The sequence below is a fragment of the Asparagus officinalis genome, chromosome 7 (genome assembly GCF_001876935.1).
Source record: "Asparagus officinalis chromosome 7, Aspof.V1, whole genome shotgun sequence".
NCBI classification, from domain to species: domain Eukaryota; kingdom Viridiplantae; phylum Streptophyta; class Magnoliopsida; order Asparagales; family Asparagaceae; genus Asparagus; species Asparagus officinalis.
The window spans coordinates 38,439,548-38,456,786 of NC_033800.1; the positions used below are offsets into that span (position 1 = coordinate 38,439,548).

General features: G+C 35.2%; 1 protein-coding gene across 2 annotated transcripts in view; it reads right to left on the reverse strand.

Moving 5' to 3' along the window:
* LOC109848885 (exocyst complex component SEC8) overlaps nucleotides 1-14,272 on the reverse strand; it is a 50,697-nt gene extending 36,425 nt beyond the window's left edge. The window contains exons 1-13 of one of the 2 annotated variants that reach the window (XM_020418603.1): nucleotides 14,060-14,272; nucleotides 13,850-13,909; nucleotides 12,510-12,722; nucleotides 12,199-12,372; nucleotides 8,138-8,242; nucleotides 7,273-7,382; nucleotides 6,429-6,605; nucleotides 5,510-5,675; nucleotides 5,312-5,418; nucleotides 3,232-3,536; nucleotides 2,972-3,138; nucleotides 2,721-2,836; nucleotides 2,066-2,133 (exon numbers count right to left, since the gene is read on the reverse strand). In XM_020418603.1, the coding sequence (XP_020274192.1) occupies nucleotides 2,066-2,133; nucleotides 2,721-2,836; nucleotides 2,972-3,138; nucleotides 3,232-3,536; nucleotides 5,312-5,418; nucleotides 5,510-5,675; nucleotides 6,429-6,605; nucleotides 7,273-7,382; nucleotides 8,138-8,242; nucleotides 12,199-12,372; nucleotides 12,510-12,722; nucleotides 13,850-13,897 (1,756 nt within the window). In that variant the 5' untranslated portion in view covers nucleotides 13,898-13,909; nucleotides 14,060-14,272. Of the gene's footprint in view, nucleotides 1-2,065; nucleotides 2,134-2,720; nucleotides 2,837-2,971; nucleotides 3,139-3,231; nucleotides 3,537-5,311; nucleotides 5,419-5,509; nucleotides 5,676-6,428; nucleotides 6,606-7,272; nucleotides 7,383-8,137; nucleotides 8,243-12,198; nucleotides 12,373-12,509; nucleotides 12,723-13,849 lie in introns of both variants that reach the window. The other variant, XM_020418602.1, reaches the window with a different exon arrangement.

Genomic DNA, 17,239 nt, shown 5'->3' on the forward strand with positions numbered 1-17,239 from the left:
CCAATCCCCAACCTCCGGCCCGACCACCGCATTGTGAACCCCAACTCTGATCTCCAGCAGGGGTCATTACTTGAGAGGCAATTGGATGTGGACTTGCCGGAATCTTTTGAGAGTTAGAGCTTGTTTATTTTTGTTAGTTGGAAGGAAAGAGAAACAGCTTGAGAGAGCTAGAGAGAAGGGTATTTTGGTCTTTTTGTTATATTTAACAGAAACAAATGGCTGTTGAACAAAGGGTATCAAAGTGAGATAGGAATGAAACTTTGGGGTTTCAGAGCATTGAGAGAAGAAAAACTTTGGGGTATCAATGTAATAAGCTTTAGGGTATCAAAGTGAAATAAGCCTTAATTATATAACAATGCCCTAAAAACCAAAGTTAGTCCCGCAACACATCAAAGATGTGTGAAAGTGTACATATACAATAAAATTATGTTGACGCTGAACAACATGCTTAATATAAGTATAATAACATGACAGGTAAGTTTACAGAAATATATTGAATATGGTATAAAAATTAAGGAAAAAGTTGCATAAACCAAGGTTACAGAAAATGCTAGGTGGCCTAGCCGCTAGATCAGGCACCTAGAGCACCAAGGCGGGAGCCTAGGCAAGGGCTACACTGTTTTTCTATCTTCTAACTTTTTAGTTTCAATATTTGATAATAAATGAAACCCTACTCTAAACACATAAGCATGCATCCAGGCACGTGTACCTATACAAATAAATAACTAAAAGAGCTCATCTATAAGTTCAAATTAAGTTACAGTAACTACTTTGATCCACCTGCAAGCAAGATCCAACCAAACTGCTAACTTCGATGGGCTAGGCTCTTGCTTCACTATTTTGTTTGGATGTAAAATGGACAGATTTGGGCTTCTCATTTTGCAAGAAAAAAACGTTGAAACTTGACATGTGTTTCCCAATAAAGAGGCTTTTGAAAGAAATAAATTTATTGACAATCACAGAAATATTAGAACTAACAAGGTAGCAAGCTCTTTTGAAATCAACAATTAACAGTATGATAAAAATCAACAAGAAGAGCTAGAGGTAACTTGACTGGAGGTTTAAACAAGGAAGAGTCTCTCACGGTCATTCAACAGTCACAAATAAGGTTACCGCATAGGGATAACAGGATAGAATCATAGTTACTGAAGCAGCTAGGACAGGAGTAGACCGTAATGATCATGATAGAGATAACAGAGGGATGTGATTATTGCTAACCTCACAGTGTAGGTGACACTCAACAGAGCTGACTGGAGAAAGGAATCAAGTAACAAAGTCAAAAGTTAAGACTTGACAATATAGTGGTAGCAAAATTCTTCTAGTAAGGGTGGGCTTCATTGCCTTCTAGCCTTTAGTTTTCAACTTTATTTTAATTTAAGATCTTTGAAATTTCTTTTACAAATATCTGGGAAAGAGCCTTGTTATTCTTGTGAAAGATTTTTGAAAGTTAAGCCTTAGACGGTCGCAATATAGCTTTTCTTAATACATACACCTGAGCATATATACATTAGGCCGGACCGTAGGCCCCAAATATTGAGTGAAATGGTATTAGACTTGGTTCTTCGAGACCAACAGATAAGATGCAATGTTTAAGCTCATCTGAATAATGAATATAGGCCACCTGCTCGAAGTGTAGATAAATTTGGACCAAGACAAGCTTGTCACCAGCTCTACTTGCAGAATAAACCAGCAACTCAGGAAAACCAAAAGCACATAAAGCCACCAAGAATCAGAAAATGGGAATCTAATCACTAACTACACGATCAAAAACTTGGTATCATTCAAGAACCAGAAGTTGACGTGTTTAGTAATAATTAACATTTACTGCTATCTATAATGGCCTAGAAGATCAACATTAGTAAAAGCATATTTTGATACATTGAAAGATTTCATTTAAAAATTTAAGAAATTTTTCATATAGCGGCCGCACAATGATTCAATTGGATATTTAAAGTAAAATTTAACACAAGATTGTCTCTCAATTCTCACTGTACAGCAGCACAGATAATTATCCATTTATAAGGTAACATAACAATCACTTAACAGTAGAAAATTAGATGTTTACCTTGGTTGGACATAGACGCTGTTGCATCTGTAGAGCGAAAAGCAAAAGACAGGCCTTCTGATCCATCCCTGTCAACATATCATCACAATTTCAATTTAAACGGGCTATTCTGGAAAAATAATGTAAACAGATATTGTGCTAACAAAGTATCATGAACAAATGGATATCATTTACATGCAATAATTATTGTGAATAAGTTGTCAGCAACACGAAGCAGCTTACTATCTATGTATTGGCTCTGAAATTTACGCAGATTTCAATGATTAGCTCAGGGACCAAAAGATCCATGCTAGATTTGTAATGATAACAACTTAAAACAATGTAGGGATGAGAGGTAAACAAGGAAACAGACTGAAATAACAAGCAGCCCATAAATAATCACCATTTTTTTGGACAAGCAGATCAACACGACACCGACTCTTTGTGGGTTGCTGCAAATTCACTATGGACTTGCAGAAGCCCAATAGGACAGTGATATCTTCCTTATTAAACATGCAATTTTTAGCTACACAAGCAACAAGCAGCTCACATGAATTTCTTGGAGAAAGGAAATTTTCTTGAGGCGTAAGAAAGATTGCAAGGAACAGATGAAATGTGATGATGTGCATGTGTATGATATTTTGTTCTATATATGCATTAATGCGCTATAACTTGCCTCTTTTCCTTAACAGGACCTTTGTTTGCAAGCCTAGCTGTTTGGACCGCTGCATCAGCAGTTGCAGCTTCTGGAGTCGCTCGTAGAATTTCACAGATGAGCTGTTGGCATTCACTCTTTGTCCACACGAGATAAAATAAACATCAACAGAAAAGCAAAAAAAAAAAGCTTCACAAGCTGACTTTCCCAAAATTAAACATTTATCTTTAAGACAAAATAGATCCTCAAGAGAAACTGCGATTAGAAGGCACCTGTATGACTGTCAATGAAGAGCCTATACTAAAGCCTCCAGTAGCCTGAGAAGAATCAATGTCTGGGTTCCAGTTTATGTCCCCATTCATGGACTTCGGCGTGTTTAGTATGTCTCCTTGTTGAGATGATTTTGACTCCAGAAGCTCCCCAACAAGAATATGATTTTCTGATCACAGAAAATGCAAGATTAAGCTCACAACGGTATTTTGGTTATCAAATCCAATGGAGCAAGACATAAGCCAATACCCAGGTGCCTTACCGAGTATACGAATGACAAAATCTAATGCTGAGCTAAGAAGTTCACTAGCTGCTGATTGTGCTGTTCCCATGGGTGTCAAAGCTGGAGGGACCGGGCTAACAGTCAACTGAACTCCCACAGAAGATGACCCATGTTTACCTTTTTGTCTAAGAATCTGGAAATTTTGCAGCAATCCTTTTGCATCAAGTAAATTGGAAGTGGATGACCTTGTTGCATGATCTGTAGACGACCTTGATGAACTCCATGCTGCATGCGCTTTTATCTTAGAAATGATAATATCATGGACAGTAGGCCGTAATCGTTGGCTGTTTCAGGAAAAAAATGAAATCACTGAAAGAAATTAGTGTATACCATGAAGAACGGCTCTATAGAATAAAAAAACATTTGGACACTAAAGATCTGGATAATGATGATGATAATGATGTCCTTCGAAAGAAGTATCAGTTAAGAGTCTAGGCTTGGTTTGAAGACTCGGACCAAATGCATATGAAATATTTGACTTCAATAATTAGACTCAACAAGAACGATATTTGCTTTAGCATAAGCTCTATAAGATGGACGTGGGTATATGCAAACTTCAAAAAAAAACCTCTTTAACCCATGGCAAAACTGTAAAAAGTTTGTCACTTAGATATAGACGTGGTCTTTTCCGGAAGGATCGGAACCAAATCCTTCTCATTAAAATTTAATACTAAGTCGCTCAAATGATAGATTCACTCGGTTAAAATTGATCTACATCAAATAAACTATCTATAAATCTTAAAACAAGTATCCAAGTTTTAAACCAAAGGATCAACTAGATACATAGACAGCCAAACAATGTTTTAGAAAGTGTTGTGCGCTTCCGGGCGCCACTAGCCAGACCTGCACCCATGGCCTATGTTCCCAAGTGGGCAACTCTATGGTAAAAAATTCTTTGAAATCCTTCCCAAGAAGAAAGACTGTATACATTATTTAAGATTGGGAACGATGTATGATACCCAAGAGCTACCCGCAATACTGATTCAGGGTACCTTGTTTTGATTCTTCTGTGAACAGTTTATCTCATGTTTCCGGTAGCGATAATTCTCTAGTATATTTGTACATGCCATTTTCAAACCAATGTGGAAACAATTCAACCTCCACTGTCAACAAGAAGTTCGAAATGGACTCTACAGTTTACATTATCATTATGTACAAGTCTACTTCCCATCAAAATGGTGACTTGGCCATGGCACATGATACAAAGCCGGAAAAAGTTTGACAAAGAATTATTCTATGACAGCTCAACTTGATATCTTCCTATGGGATTATGAGGACTAACCTCTATAAGTTGGTGCCCTTTACTGGCTAAGGCAAGTAACAACTATAAGAAAGAAAGGCTGTTGCCAGCCTGACTACTATCGGATGGTGTTAATTTATAGTCAAGGCAGCTAAAAGAAAATGAGGATCTCACCAAAAAAACTTTAAGGCCAGCAGGTAATAAAGTGAACACCTATTCCTAGAATGAAATTTAAGCTTGTTCAAGCAAGAATAAATCCTCCAAAATCCTGTTTGCTTCTCTCTATTTACAACTAGAAAACCTCGAAATTTCTCTCTCTCACAGTGAATAAATAATCATCTATATACACCACATTCTTTGACGCTATTGAAGGCATGGATGAAGACGAGGCAGGCAAGATAGGCAGGCACACACAAAAGTGGTCAAAACAAATAGAAAAAACAAATCAAGAAGAAACATTTTATTTCTGGGTACATGAGACGAAGTAAGATAACGGATTTTTGTGTTGAATAATGTGATCATACTGATTATGCATTTTCATTCAGAAAGATAATCTATGTTTACTCAATTTGCCTACTCAGTACTCACTATCCCAACAGTGTGGAATGAGAGGAAGGGAGTGGCATGGAGTACAGGGAACACAGATGGATAAGCAAGTGGGGACAGAAACCTCCAATAAGTGGTTTACCTCCATTTAGAAGATGGATACAGTACGTAGTATTCAAAAATGTAGGGAACTCCATAAAAATGAAAAAAATCAGTAGAGAACTCGACCCACTGTAGAGAACTTATTTGTTATACACAAGCATCAACTCCTACCCTATCATAGCACCAGCAGCAGCAATTTTACCAAGCATGCAAAGGCATTCAACCAATGTCTGCAAATATTTCACATTGAGGGGTGCATTACTCTTTTTCATTGATTCCTACAATGAAAGAACAATTAAAATTTCAGTTTTAGTTCAAAAACGATGACTACTCTATGTTGCAGTGCTTTGTGCTAGTATATAGTCTTACAATAAACTCATCTGGAGTAGCACGTGAAAGCCACATTGGAATCTGGCGTGCAGCACTTCTAACATCCTTTATATGTCCATCACCAGCATGAGTCCTTGCTGATGGATCAGCTGTACCCGCATCAATTTCCAGACTACTCTCATCATCATGACCATCAAATGAAGAACTGAAAAGTCAACTCACAAGCAATTCAAGTTAAAACAAATATGAAAAGCAGATACATACATGATACATATATACATATATAATGAACTGAAAAAGGCAACTTATAAGCAATTTCATTTAAAACAAATATGAAAAGTATGCACGCACGCGCGCACATATAGTTTAAGAGCAATTATTACAATGCTACACAACTAAACATGCAGTAATGTAAGCATATGATCTCTGGTCTCCTGATAAGTTCAAACTAAGCTGGAAAGAGAATTTCAAATTTTAAAATATTTAACACGCAACAAGTTTAACATAGACAACCAGCTAGTATGTATCTCTGATGTAGATGTTCCAAGAACAATGAAAATCTCTACAGTATGGCAGATGCACTTGTCTTGATACGTCTAATAAAGAACATTAAATTTCACGATCAGTATAAGTGAAAAGAATTACTTTTAAAAATTGGCGTTTTGACCAACTAAATTCCAAGTTATTTGTGTCCTTTAGAGAAAAATTGCACTTCTATTTTCTTACAGAAACATCTCCCCTTTCTGATTTGAGCGAGGGATTGATATGTGTTGAAACTTGTAACTTTTCCAGATGAAATGTAAACATAAAAAGAGGATTTGCAGTCCCCTCTTGCTTTGCATTGACTAGGTTCCTAACTTGGTTGATGGTTAGCAATTGCAAGAATGTGATGTGGGAAGTTATTATATGCACATACCAATAACAATAATAAATGTCACCTTTGAGTTTTGAATCCTACCCTCCATCAATAGAACCTGGCATAAAAGGTCCTTCCCCAAATGTTGAACTGCCAAACCGATTATCACCTTTAATTGATCTGGTTCTCCTAGAAAGAGGCTGTGAACTGCTTAATGAAAATGCACTGCTAGTGGAAGTTGGTACTTCATCATCTCTTTCTGGTGACAAGCTAGCTGAACTGCAGAAAATAATCAGTTCAGCAATACAGAATTTCATGATAAATCCTAAACTTGCGGCCATCAAATAGAAGATGTACTTGGTTCCATAGGGTCATGACTGATTAAACATCATGAAAGGATTTTATTCACAGATGGTTGGTTTGTGAATAACAAAATGTTGTAAATGAACTTTTCCAAACAATTTGGTATTGGAATTTGGGTCCATTGGGTTGCAACTCGCAAGCGATAAAAAGGATAACAAAAAGCATCTTCATGGTAGAAAAAATGTAGACTTTGCATTAATCATGAGGTGTTACCATCATGTAAAATTTCTCCTTCCATTTCTGTGGTTTGAATGATGAAGGAGAAAAAGGAAATTATTCCAATCACCAAAGCAGCCCAAGTTATACCGTAGAAACTCTTTTCATGAAATATTTTTCCACTACCTCAGATAGCAGCATCTCAGTTCTAAACATTTTTTAGAGAATCGAACATGAGAAGAGTGACTTTAGCATTTTTACCATTGCTCAGTAGCATAAAACGGAAAGCTAAACTGATCTGTGGAACCAATAGGCGAAACTTTCTGTACATGGGTGATGATTAGCAAACAGTTAACCAGACTTCATGCTATGTACTTAGGGAAGTCTACCATCAGTAAACATGGTAAAAAGAACAGGAAAACAGTACCTGTAAACTCCCTTGTTGTAAAGATGGCTGTGAAGATCTTCAAGAACTCTATAGAATAACACACCGCGTAACTTTGTTAGTTCTGATCGAACATCTTGAAGAGCACCAACCTAGGGAAAGCAGCATGTGGATAAAAATAAGCATTATCTCTGAAATAAGAGAAAGGGAAGCCACAAAAAGTGTTCTAAAGTAAATCATTACTTACTACTGATAAAAAAAACCATGTATCAGTTAGCAACTTGGCAGAGATGCAAAAGCATTCTCAACGAATAAAAGAAATGTAAAACTACAAATAAAAATTGAGTCACCAGGACACACACGCATGCGCATGCAAGCGCGCGCACACGTGTTTGTGTGTACATATATAGGCACATGTGTGTATACATAAATATATACATATACAAGTATATACAAATGTGTAAATATACAGGGGTTTGTCTGTGTCTTAATTTGTAATAAACTCAGCCAAAAGCATGCATCTAGTGGGAAGTGGTTTAAATTTAAGCAATGATGGCCATTTGAACATTCAAAAGTTAAAAAATCTATCAGGACAGACTTTCACCATGGGATCATTAGGACATTGACATCTAATACATGGCCAAGAGAGCTATGGCAAGATGGACTTCATATAACATCTGATTCGCGAGTCGGCAAGTAGGAAAATCTATACCATGACCATACAGTTTAGTAAAACAAACTAACCAAGAACAACCGTCTTAAATAACTTCTAGACTAGAAAAGGTTCCAGAAGGCGCGATGGTATGTGTTCAACAATCTAAATCTAAAAGATCTTAAACAAATCTAATAACATAATAACACTGTGAAACCACAAAATTAGGATGTGTAGCGGGAAGAAAAAACAAACCACTTGAAGGCCTTCCCTCTCAAGCACCAGCGTTGATTGGGCATGCAACTGAACAGCAGCATATAGCTGCCCATCTTCTATCAGCTTCTCAATGCGAGCAGGAACCTGAAATGAAGGTTAGATGAGTATGTAAAATTAAAACATCTTAACTGGTCTAACTCTTTAGGAAACTACGATTGCCTTTCAATGGAAGCTGTTTCCAAGAGAATACCCGAAGTGAATGATTTGTAGAAAAATATATTGGGTGTTCAATATATAGATCTACGTAACTATTATTGACGAGTTAATGATTATTACAAATTTGTAATAGCATTTATTGAGCTGTCACTCCAACTAATGACTATTGTGTTTTTTGCACCTGTAAAGGATAACTTGATGAGGTATCCAGCATTAGAGCAATGTATCTTCTAGCAACATTGAGTAACTTGCCACACATTTTTTGAAGACATCTTCCAAAGGAATTAGCAGTTAAAGAAAACTGTAGGATTAGAGCTCATTTTCCTTTATTCCATAGTCCTACAAAAATTCCTGATAATTCTTAGAAATCAGAAAATATGTGGGGATTTATCTTTATAAAAATTGTTATCTAGCTCTACAAGACCACTGAAGCTGAAAGCCTGAAACTAGTTTCTCTGAGAAAATTAATTTTAAGAGGTTAGGAGTCACTCAATATTAACCAGATTGCAGTGTGACTTCAATCAGCATTCAGGAAGGGGCTTGGGCACTTGTCTAGGCAACTGTCTAGGCACAGGCCACAACCTCAGTTATGCCTTAAACGTCATAAATGGACGCTGCCAATAAAAAAAGAGACTGACTTACAGTGACATGGTTGCACATAACATAGACTTCAATTGACCTCTTTGTCTCAACTATATAAATGGTAATTTCTAGGTTGCACCTTCAACAACATAACTGAGAGACTGTTCTGCACCTAGCCCTAGTAGCCTTTTGTTGGGAAATAGCCTTGTTTTTAGCCCTAGAAGACAACGGAAGAGTCGGAAATGAAATGAGGCGAAACGGCGATGATGAGCAGCGGTACCGGCCTGTCAGAACGATTCAGGCTGATGTTTCCTATTTTACCAGTTTTGTAATTCTATTCGGGTTAGGACTCATATTGGGTTTTGTATCCGGTTTAGGGCCTACAAAAGAGATCTTCCAGGCAATGTTTTAAATATCGGCCGCCATGTCAAACATGGCGGCCGATATGACGGTTTGATACCCTAGCCGTCACGAAATCCTTGATTTTAATGCGTATTGCATTTCTGAGGTCATGTCGGGGACATGTCGGAAAAAATCGGGTATGTCGGGCACCATTGCGGCCAAGAAAAATCGGCCAAATTTCAGAAAAAGCGGTTTTAAGCTTATTGGGTCAAGTTTGAAAAACCCGACCCGACCCAATAAGCGCATTTAACTTTTCTTTAGGGTTTTTTTTACCCAAGTTAGCCGCCGACAGACGACGCCGACGACGCCGACCGCCACCAACTCCTTCGCCTCCAGATCCGCCGCTGATCGACTCCTCAAACTCAGGTTTTTTTTTAGTTTTTTTCTTGTTTTCTTCTTTTTTTTGAAAATAATTTGGTTTCCCTTTTTTTTTGCACTGAGATTATCTATTGTTGTTCTTTTTGCCGCCGATCATTATCTACTGTTTTTTTCACTGATTATCTATTTTTCCTTTAGGTTTTTTTACTGCCGATCATTTTCTATTATTGCAAATATGATTATCAATAGATGTGTATATATGTCAATTTGAGGATTTTTCTGAAATTGGAGTTTAAAGACTCAAAAGTACAGGGAAAGATTTTTGGTGAATTGTATTCATTCAGAGATGATCTCAATTTATAGGAGATTTTTATCAATAGATCCGATCAAATGGAAATAGAACTTCAATGCAGTCGATGATCTCAATTTTAAGTAATCAAATATTTTAAGCAGTCAAGGGTTAAACTGTTATTTTTTGTGATTTAATTTTCAGCCAACTAAACTGCAAGCATGCTAACTAGTTAAACTGTCATTTTTTTGTTTAATTTTCAGCGAACGTTGTACATATAGCTTTTGTTTCAAACTGTTATTTACATAATTGTTTCAAATGTTGTATAATAATTTATGTACTTTTGGTTAGTGATTCTAACATCAATAAGTTATGTACTTTTTCATATGTTTAGACAATATAATTATCAAGTATGTGAAGATTCCATTTATGATATTATATCAACCTATCCGATATGGCAATCCAATATTTTTTTTTATGTCCCCCGATATATCCCCGATTCCCGCTATCCGACATGAATTTTGACCGACCGACATGAACCCGAGTCCCGACATCCGACGTTTAAAACATTGCTTTCAGGTCTAATGTTAGAAAAATCAAGCCAAGCATTTCCATATTGTAAGATAGAGGAGAACTAAGGGGAGAAATATAAGGTTTGTCAGAGGTCTTTTGGTGAGACTGAGAGACTATTTTCTCGTGTGATCTATCTAGATCACAAGAACATATTTGTAATCTGTGGACTGAAAAAAGACTCAATTCTCTCCATGTGAACATAGGCGATTGCCGAACCACGTAAATCTCGTGTCTTTCTCTTGATATATTTTTTCTACGATATATTGCTATTCTCTTCAGTTCGAACATGTTTTCTTAGAGTTTCCACATCGCTCGGTGAACGATTGGTCTACAAATAACAAGGAGGTCTAAGTAAGGTGTTTGGCTATGTTACCTGGGTAGTTCTATCATGAAGCCGTACCCATAACCGACACTTACCTATACTCAAACTTCATGGACACTTCTTGGATATATGCATACATTTACCCAGATGTTTACTCGATTATATGGTATATGTTTTGATTTAAAATACTTGTACACTTCTTGGACATATATCCTACACTTCATGTCCATTTCTTGAAACTCGTCAGATATGGGTCCGGTTGTTTAAGATCACATGCAAGTTAAAAACTATGATTAAAAGAGTGGTTTGAGTGTCTATTTAAAAACAAACATTTTCCAATTTATAACAATAAACATAATAAAAGAAACTTAAAAATATGATAGGAACTTAAATTTAAATAGCACATAATTCAAAAAATAACAATGATCTTATGTACATTATTAATCTTAATATATAAATATAGTCGTGTCCTCATACCCTATATTTCACAAATTTGTCATGTCCCGTACCTGTAACTGTACCCGCACCTGTACCCATACCCATTTTCATGCAACTTAAGTGTTCGGTGATGCTTTCGTAGGCTACGCTTTCGCATAGATCGCTGGTTGGCGCGCAATGATCCGTGTCCGGTTGCGGGCGGTGTGCGCCAACAACCTTGTGAGAAACAGTTAAACTTGTTAAACCTTTTTCTTGTGGGAAAAGGATTTGAGCCCATTTTATGCTCTTGCCTGCTATCACTACACTACTCTTTGATGATCTTCAGGGCTTCTGAAGCTACTGTTTACCTTCTGTTAGTCCTTGGATGTCCCAGATGAGGTGTATATTTTATTTCATCTTCACTTACAGTATATATGAGATTGACCACTGTTCAGTAGTGCACCAGTTTAACTTTAGTCGCATAAAAGTCTTGAGATCAATCAAAAAGGTCAAAACTAAGAAGATCATTATGTATTTATTTACTTGCCGAAGATCAAGAGAAGTTGAAAAATAAAAACAAAAAGGAAAAGGAAAAGGAAAAGAAAAAAATGAAAGAAGAACATATCCCGGGCTTCTAAAGGCAAAAGCAAAATCTCTTTCCCAACAAATCGCTTGGATTATCAAAAGACCCACTCAGCATCCATACCTACGCAAGGTGATATTACATATCTTGTTGAAATGAAAACAGTGTTTTCTGAAGAAAACCCTGAAAAACGAAAATATGACTGCATGCTAAATCCCTATCAAGAGAATGGCCAAAAAAACAGATATCACCAAAGATATGAGAAAACTATTTGAATGCTATTAATATCATATTTTACATGTGAATAATTATCAAAAGGTCTTTGATGCATGAAGATATTAGTCAGCAAATGAACTCATTAGTAGGCAGAATCAAGTAACTCCTCGTGCATAACAGACCTTGGCTACACTTTCAATTTGATCCAGTAAAGATATGACGTGTCGCAGCGTGAGCGATCGATACCACAGTTGACTCAATTGCTTATTGCGAGAACCTAGAAGTTTCTTCGCCTCTGCCATGTCAACCTTGAGAACAGCAATACTTTCAGCTGATTCACTAAACAACCGTAGTATCTGGAAAGAGACGAACAAAGAAAGCACCCATGGTTTAATCTGATAGCTTGCCCTTTAGACATCAACAATGAGCAGATTCATTCAAATTTAAAAACATAATGTAACATATAAATGTATCCAAAAAAAGTGAAACTTACTTGGGAATAGTTTTGGATTGCTTTATTGAACCCATGATGATAGGCATGCACGACTTCGTCAACCACATCCTCAACAAGATCACTCTGTTCCCTCAAGAAGTGAACTTCACCTTCGCGATCTTTCGATGTCAAAATATGGACCACATGAGGCAAAGAATCGAACCGCGCAGCTGCCCAGCTTTCATCTATTCTCGAGAGCCCTTCCCTCAGGTACTGCGTTAAAAATGCAAAACCATCATTACCGAGCGCATTACGCTAACGCCTCGTTTGGTACGCGGGAATGGACAGACTTGGGAATGGAATGGAAGAAGGAATGGAATGGATTGCATGTGGGAATGGAATGGTCATTCTCATTCTCTTGTTTGGGTGCATTCGTAGAATGAAGCTAGAATGAAAATCTCATTCCCATTCCCATGTTTGGTATCATTAGTACACAAGTGAGAATGAAATCTCATTTTCTAATAATGCCCTTACAATAACATAGATTTTTAATAAGATAAAAAATAAACATTAATGATAATAACTAAATAATTTTATATACGCATATGTTATATTAATCTAGGTATGTGTTATACTAATGCTCGTGTTATCCATCAGGTATATGTTTCGTTTATATTTTTTAAACAATACTCGCTATTTCTTAGTCTTAAAAATTAAAGAAAAAAAAAAGATTATCGTATCTTTCATAGGTCCAAAAAAAAAGAATGATATCCACAATCCACAGTTCTAGATATATAAATTAACTTATTTGATAAAGTATCAAAATCACTCAATTCATAATAGCAAAAATCCATAAAACAATACCAACTAAAATAATAAGTTTCGAAATAGCAAAATGATATACTAGCCTAAATTGTCAATCTAAAATTGCCCACTTGCATAGGCCTCACCCAAACATTCTTTATTATTAATATGGATATAATTGAAAAATACCTAACTAGTTTTTGATTCTCACTTGAATGGGAATGACCATTCCTTATCTTCTCACTTGGAATGCTCATTCCCACAAATAGTGGGAATGATCATTCCTAGGGAATGGTCATTCCAACATCTAAAATATTGGTGTGTTTGGTATGAGGGAATGGGAAGTGGGAATTGCATTCCATTCCTCCTCATTCGCGCGTACCAAACGAGGCGTAAAAGCCCGATACGAATTTGATATTTCTCTCTAAAATTGTAATCAAAATCACTGCTTCTCCATGTAGAGTGCTTCTAAAACCATCATTACCAAGCGCGTTATTTCCGCTACTATTCAAAAAATTAGTCCGATGCACTTCATTCAATGCCTAATTAAGCTAAAATTTTCAAACGAGCTGCAGCGATCAAGAACAGCGGCGTACCTCTTTATCTGCAGGGAGGGGAAGCCCGTCGAAGATCCCTTTGCTCATCGTTCCCGCTGCCTGCATCAATCGCGAGAATCTCGCATCAGATGGCCGAATTGAGCTCAAAACAGACCCCTAGGGTTCTAGAAACCGATCGATTCGACGTTTCTCGATCTAATTAGATGGAGTCTACGCTCAAAATCGAAGGAGAGGATCGCGGTGGCTTACGTCTAGATCTGGTTAACGAAATGGGATCTCATGAAGAAGATCAGAAAGCTAAAGAGATCTGAAGATCATGAGAGAAGCGGAGTCCCGAGGGGCAGCGTTTTGGGCTTCGAACGCGAGAGAGGACTGGCTTGGTCTCGCTTTTGGGGGAAAAAAGAAGACGAGAGGAGAGGCTCTCGCGATTCGCTTGTCCCGAGCACCGAACAAGGGAAGCCGAGTTTGGGGATTTTGAGATTTGCGGGGATTTCAGATGACGTGGAAAGAATCTAGGAAAGCGTACGGCTGAGATCAATAAGTATGTCTGTATGTGGGGCTCGTTCAAGGCCAAGTAGCACGTATAAACCTTTGATGGTTATGCTCATGTCCTAAGTCACGAATTGTGGCAATTATATGTTAACATGGTTAATTTTTGAATGTTGCTACCTTCAGTTTTCCTAGTGTTGGAATATTCCCTGGTAAGATCCATGTGTGGTCACATGTCGAATACAAATGTCTTTTATCCTTATTGATTAAAGCATTTAATTCTTTCTCTTTATTAAACAGTGAGGCGCTTTCTTCTACTAGATTTTATACACGTGCAATGCACGTGGTTAAATATCTTGATTAAGTATTTTTAGCTTATTTTTTTACTAAAATTTTTTCATTAGTTCCACTTTAATAGTTTGTGCTCACTTTTGTCTCTAAACTTTTATATCGTGATTTTTATTATGTTTGTTTAAATGTGCTACACCCAATTTAAATTTTTATTTTGATATTTGAATTGATAGTAAACAAATATAATTTGAAGCTAATTTAAATTTTCATATTATTTTAACCAATATGAAACCAAGCTTTACTTGAGAAAATATAGTGTTGCAAAAGTAAAAATATTAAAATAGTATTAGGTGAATTTTTAATACCAATAAAGCAAAATGATTGATTAAAGTATGCTAAAATGATATAAAAGAAATATGAAGTTTGTTCCTAATCATTGATAGACTTCATAAAAAAATTACCAATTAAAGATTAATACTAACTCTAGTATACTTTTATATGATAAAAGTATCCACATAAGCATATAAAAATACTAAAAAAAGTTCATGAAACTCCATTATAAAGATTCCTAATTTCACTCAAAATAATTAAACTATTCTATAATATATTTAAGAAAAAATTGTCTTTTATTCCTTCTGTTTTATTTTTTATTGAGCTAAGATCAATCATTCTTCACATTTTTCTTTTTCCCGGGCAATTCTAGAGTAGTGGCTTCATCATCTACATCGATTGTGACATCAAGCTAGAATTGTATTTTTTTATGTTGTTATCTTTCGTGGGCTCATTAATCTTTTATCTACTTATTTAACTTTTCAAATAAGTCAAATGTATTTTCGATGTTCAACACAAACTACTTAAAATATAGACTTTGATTTTTTAATAAGAATAAATGTTAATTATATATATATATATATAGCGAGAGAGAGAGAGAAGAAAAAAACTTATGTCAACTTAAGTGGATGGTCCACCAAAGTTTCTATCCACTCATATTGCCTAGGGATCCTTGCATGATATGAAAGGACTTTATATATATATATAAATGAGTGGATAGAAACTTTGGTGGACAAAGACTTGGTGTCCACTTAAGTTGACATAAGTTCTACTATATATATATATATATATATATATATGAAATTCTTTGTGATCCTAATTTAGTACTTAAATAAGATTAGAAGCTACCTCTTTTTTTTCCTACAATGAATTCTTCTGATGTGCATCCAATACGAGTTTATGTTATATCAATAATATTACATTTGTTCTATCCCTGTTATTTTTCACAAAGATCTAAACTAAATACTTGTATTTTTTATTACCAATTTGCCATAAATTATAATATTAATATTTAATTTCTTTAGTATTTGGAAGACAAAGTATGAAATTTGTGAATACTTACTAATTTTTTTATATCTTCCATGGAGAATTCTTTTTTGATCGGGATAAAGTTGTTAAATTATTTTTTAACGCAACTCAGTCGGTGCTTCTTTAATAGATATGCTTTATGTTAATGCCAATTCAAGTGATTTTTGGACATCTTTTAAATTTTAAATTTATTTTCGTTACTCTCTCATTTGCAATGGAAATAGCTTAATTCTTTTGAAGAGTATTTCTGAACATTCTGATAGTTTCTCTATATGTAATTCATTGTATTCTTTTACCTTATAAATATTATATAACATTAGAAATTAATGTTTCTAAATTATAATTAATTAATGCTAAGGTATTATATTATAATATTTTATCATTTTTGTGGATTTAAATATTTATCAATTAATTTACTAATGTATTTTTCCTGCTCCAACCTATTAGTAAAATTATATGCAGTTACTTTAATTTATATAGTGGTGATAATTTTAAGCTATAATATTTTTTAAATTTTTATTCCTTAGCCGAATGTTTTAATCAATTATTATTGCTTTTGTTTACCGGTATCAAGTTATACTATTTTTAGATGCTGAAAAGGGATCGATAGTAAACCCTAAATTGGAAATTACACACTCACACACACACACCCACACACACACTCTCACTCTCTCTCTCTCTCTCTCTCTCTCTCTCTCTCTCTCTCTCTCTCTCTCTCTCACACACACACACACACTCACTCACTCACTCACTCACACACACACACACATCTTAATGAAAAAATACCAACAATGATACTTTTTTTGCCATGTTTTAAAATTTTAGCCCTTTCTATGGTTTTGAACTTTGAGAGTGTGACTTGTAGTTTTTAAAACTTTGGAATAGTTTTTTTTTTAATTCTTTTAAGTTTGGTAGTTGTAACTTCTATGTTTCATGTGTCGGTGGTAATTTTTAAAAATATCAGGATATTTCTTGCAACTTTAAAATTTTGAGGGTGCTTTTTTGAACTATTAAAACTATAGATTAATTTTGGAAAATTTTAAATTTTTAGCGGTCTACTAATAGTTTCCAGATTTGATGTGTACTTGTTAAAATTTTTGAAAATTTAGAGTTTTTTATGATTTTTAAATTTTGAAGGAGTTTTTTTTACAATTTTTGTAACTTTAAGGTTAATTTCAATAAATTTTAAAATTTTAGGTGTCTAAGGGTAATATCTTGAATTCATATTTTATTATTTGTAAATTTTTAAATTTTAGAATTTTAGGGTGAGTTTTTATAATTTAAACTTTT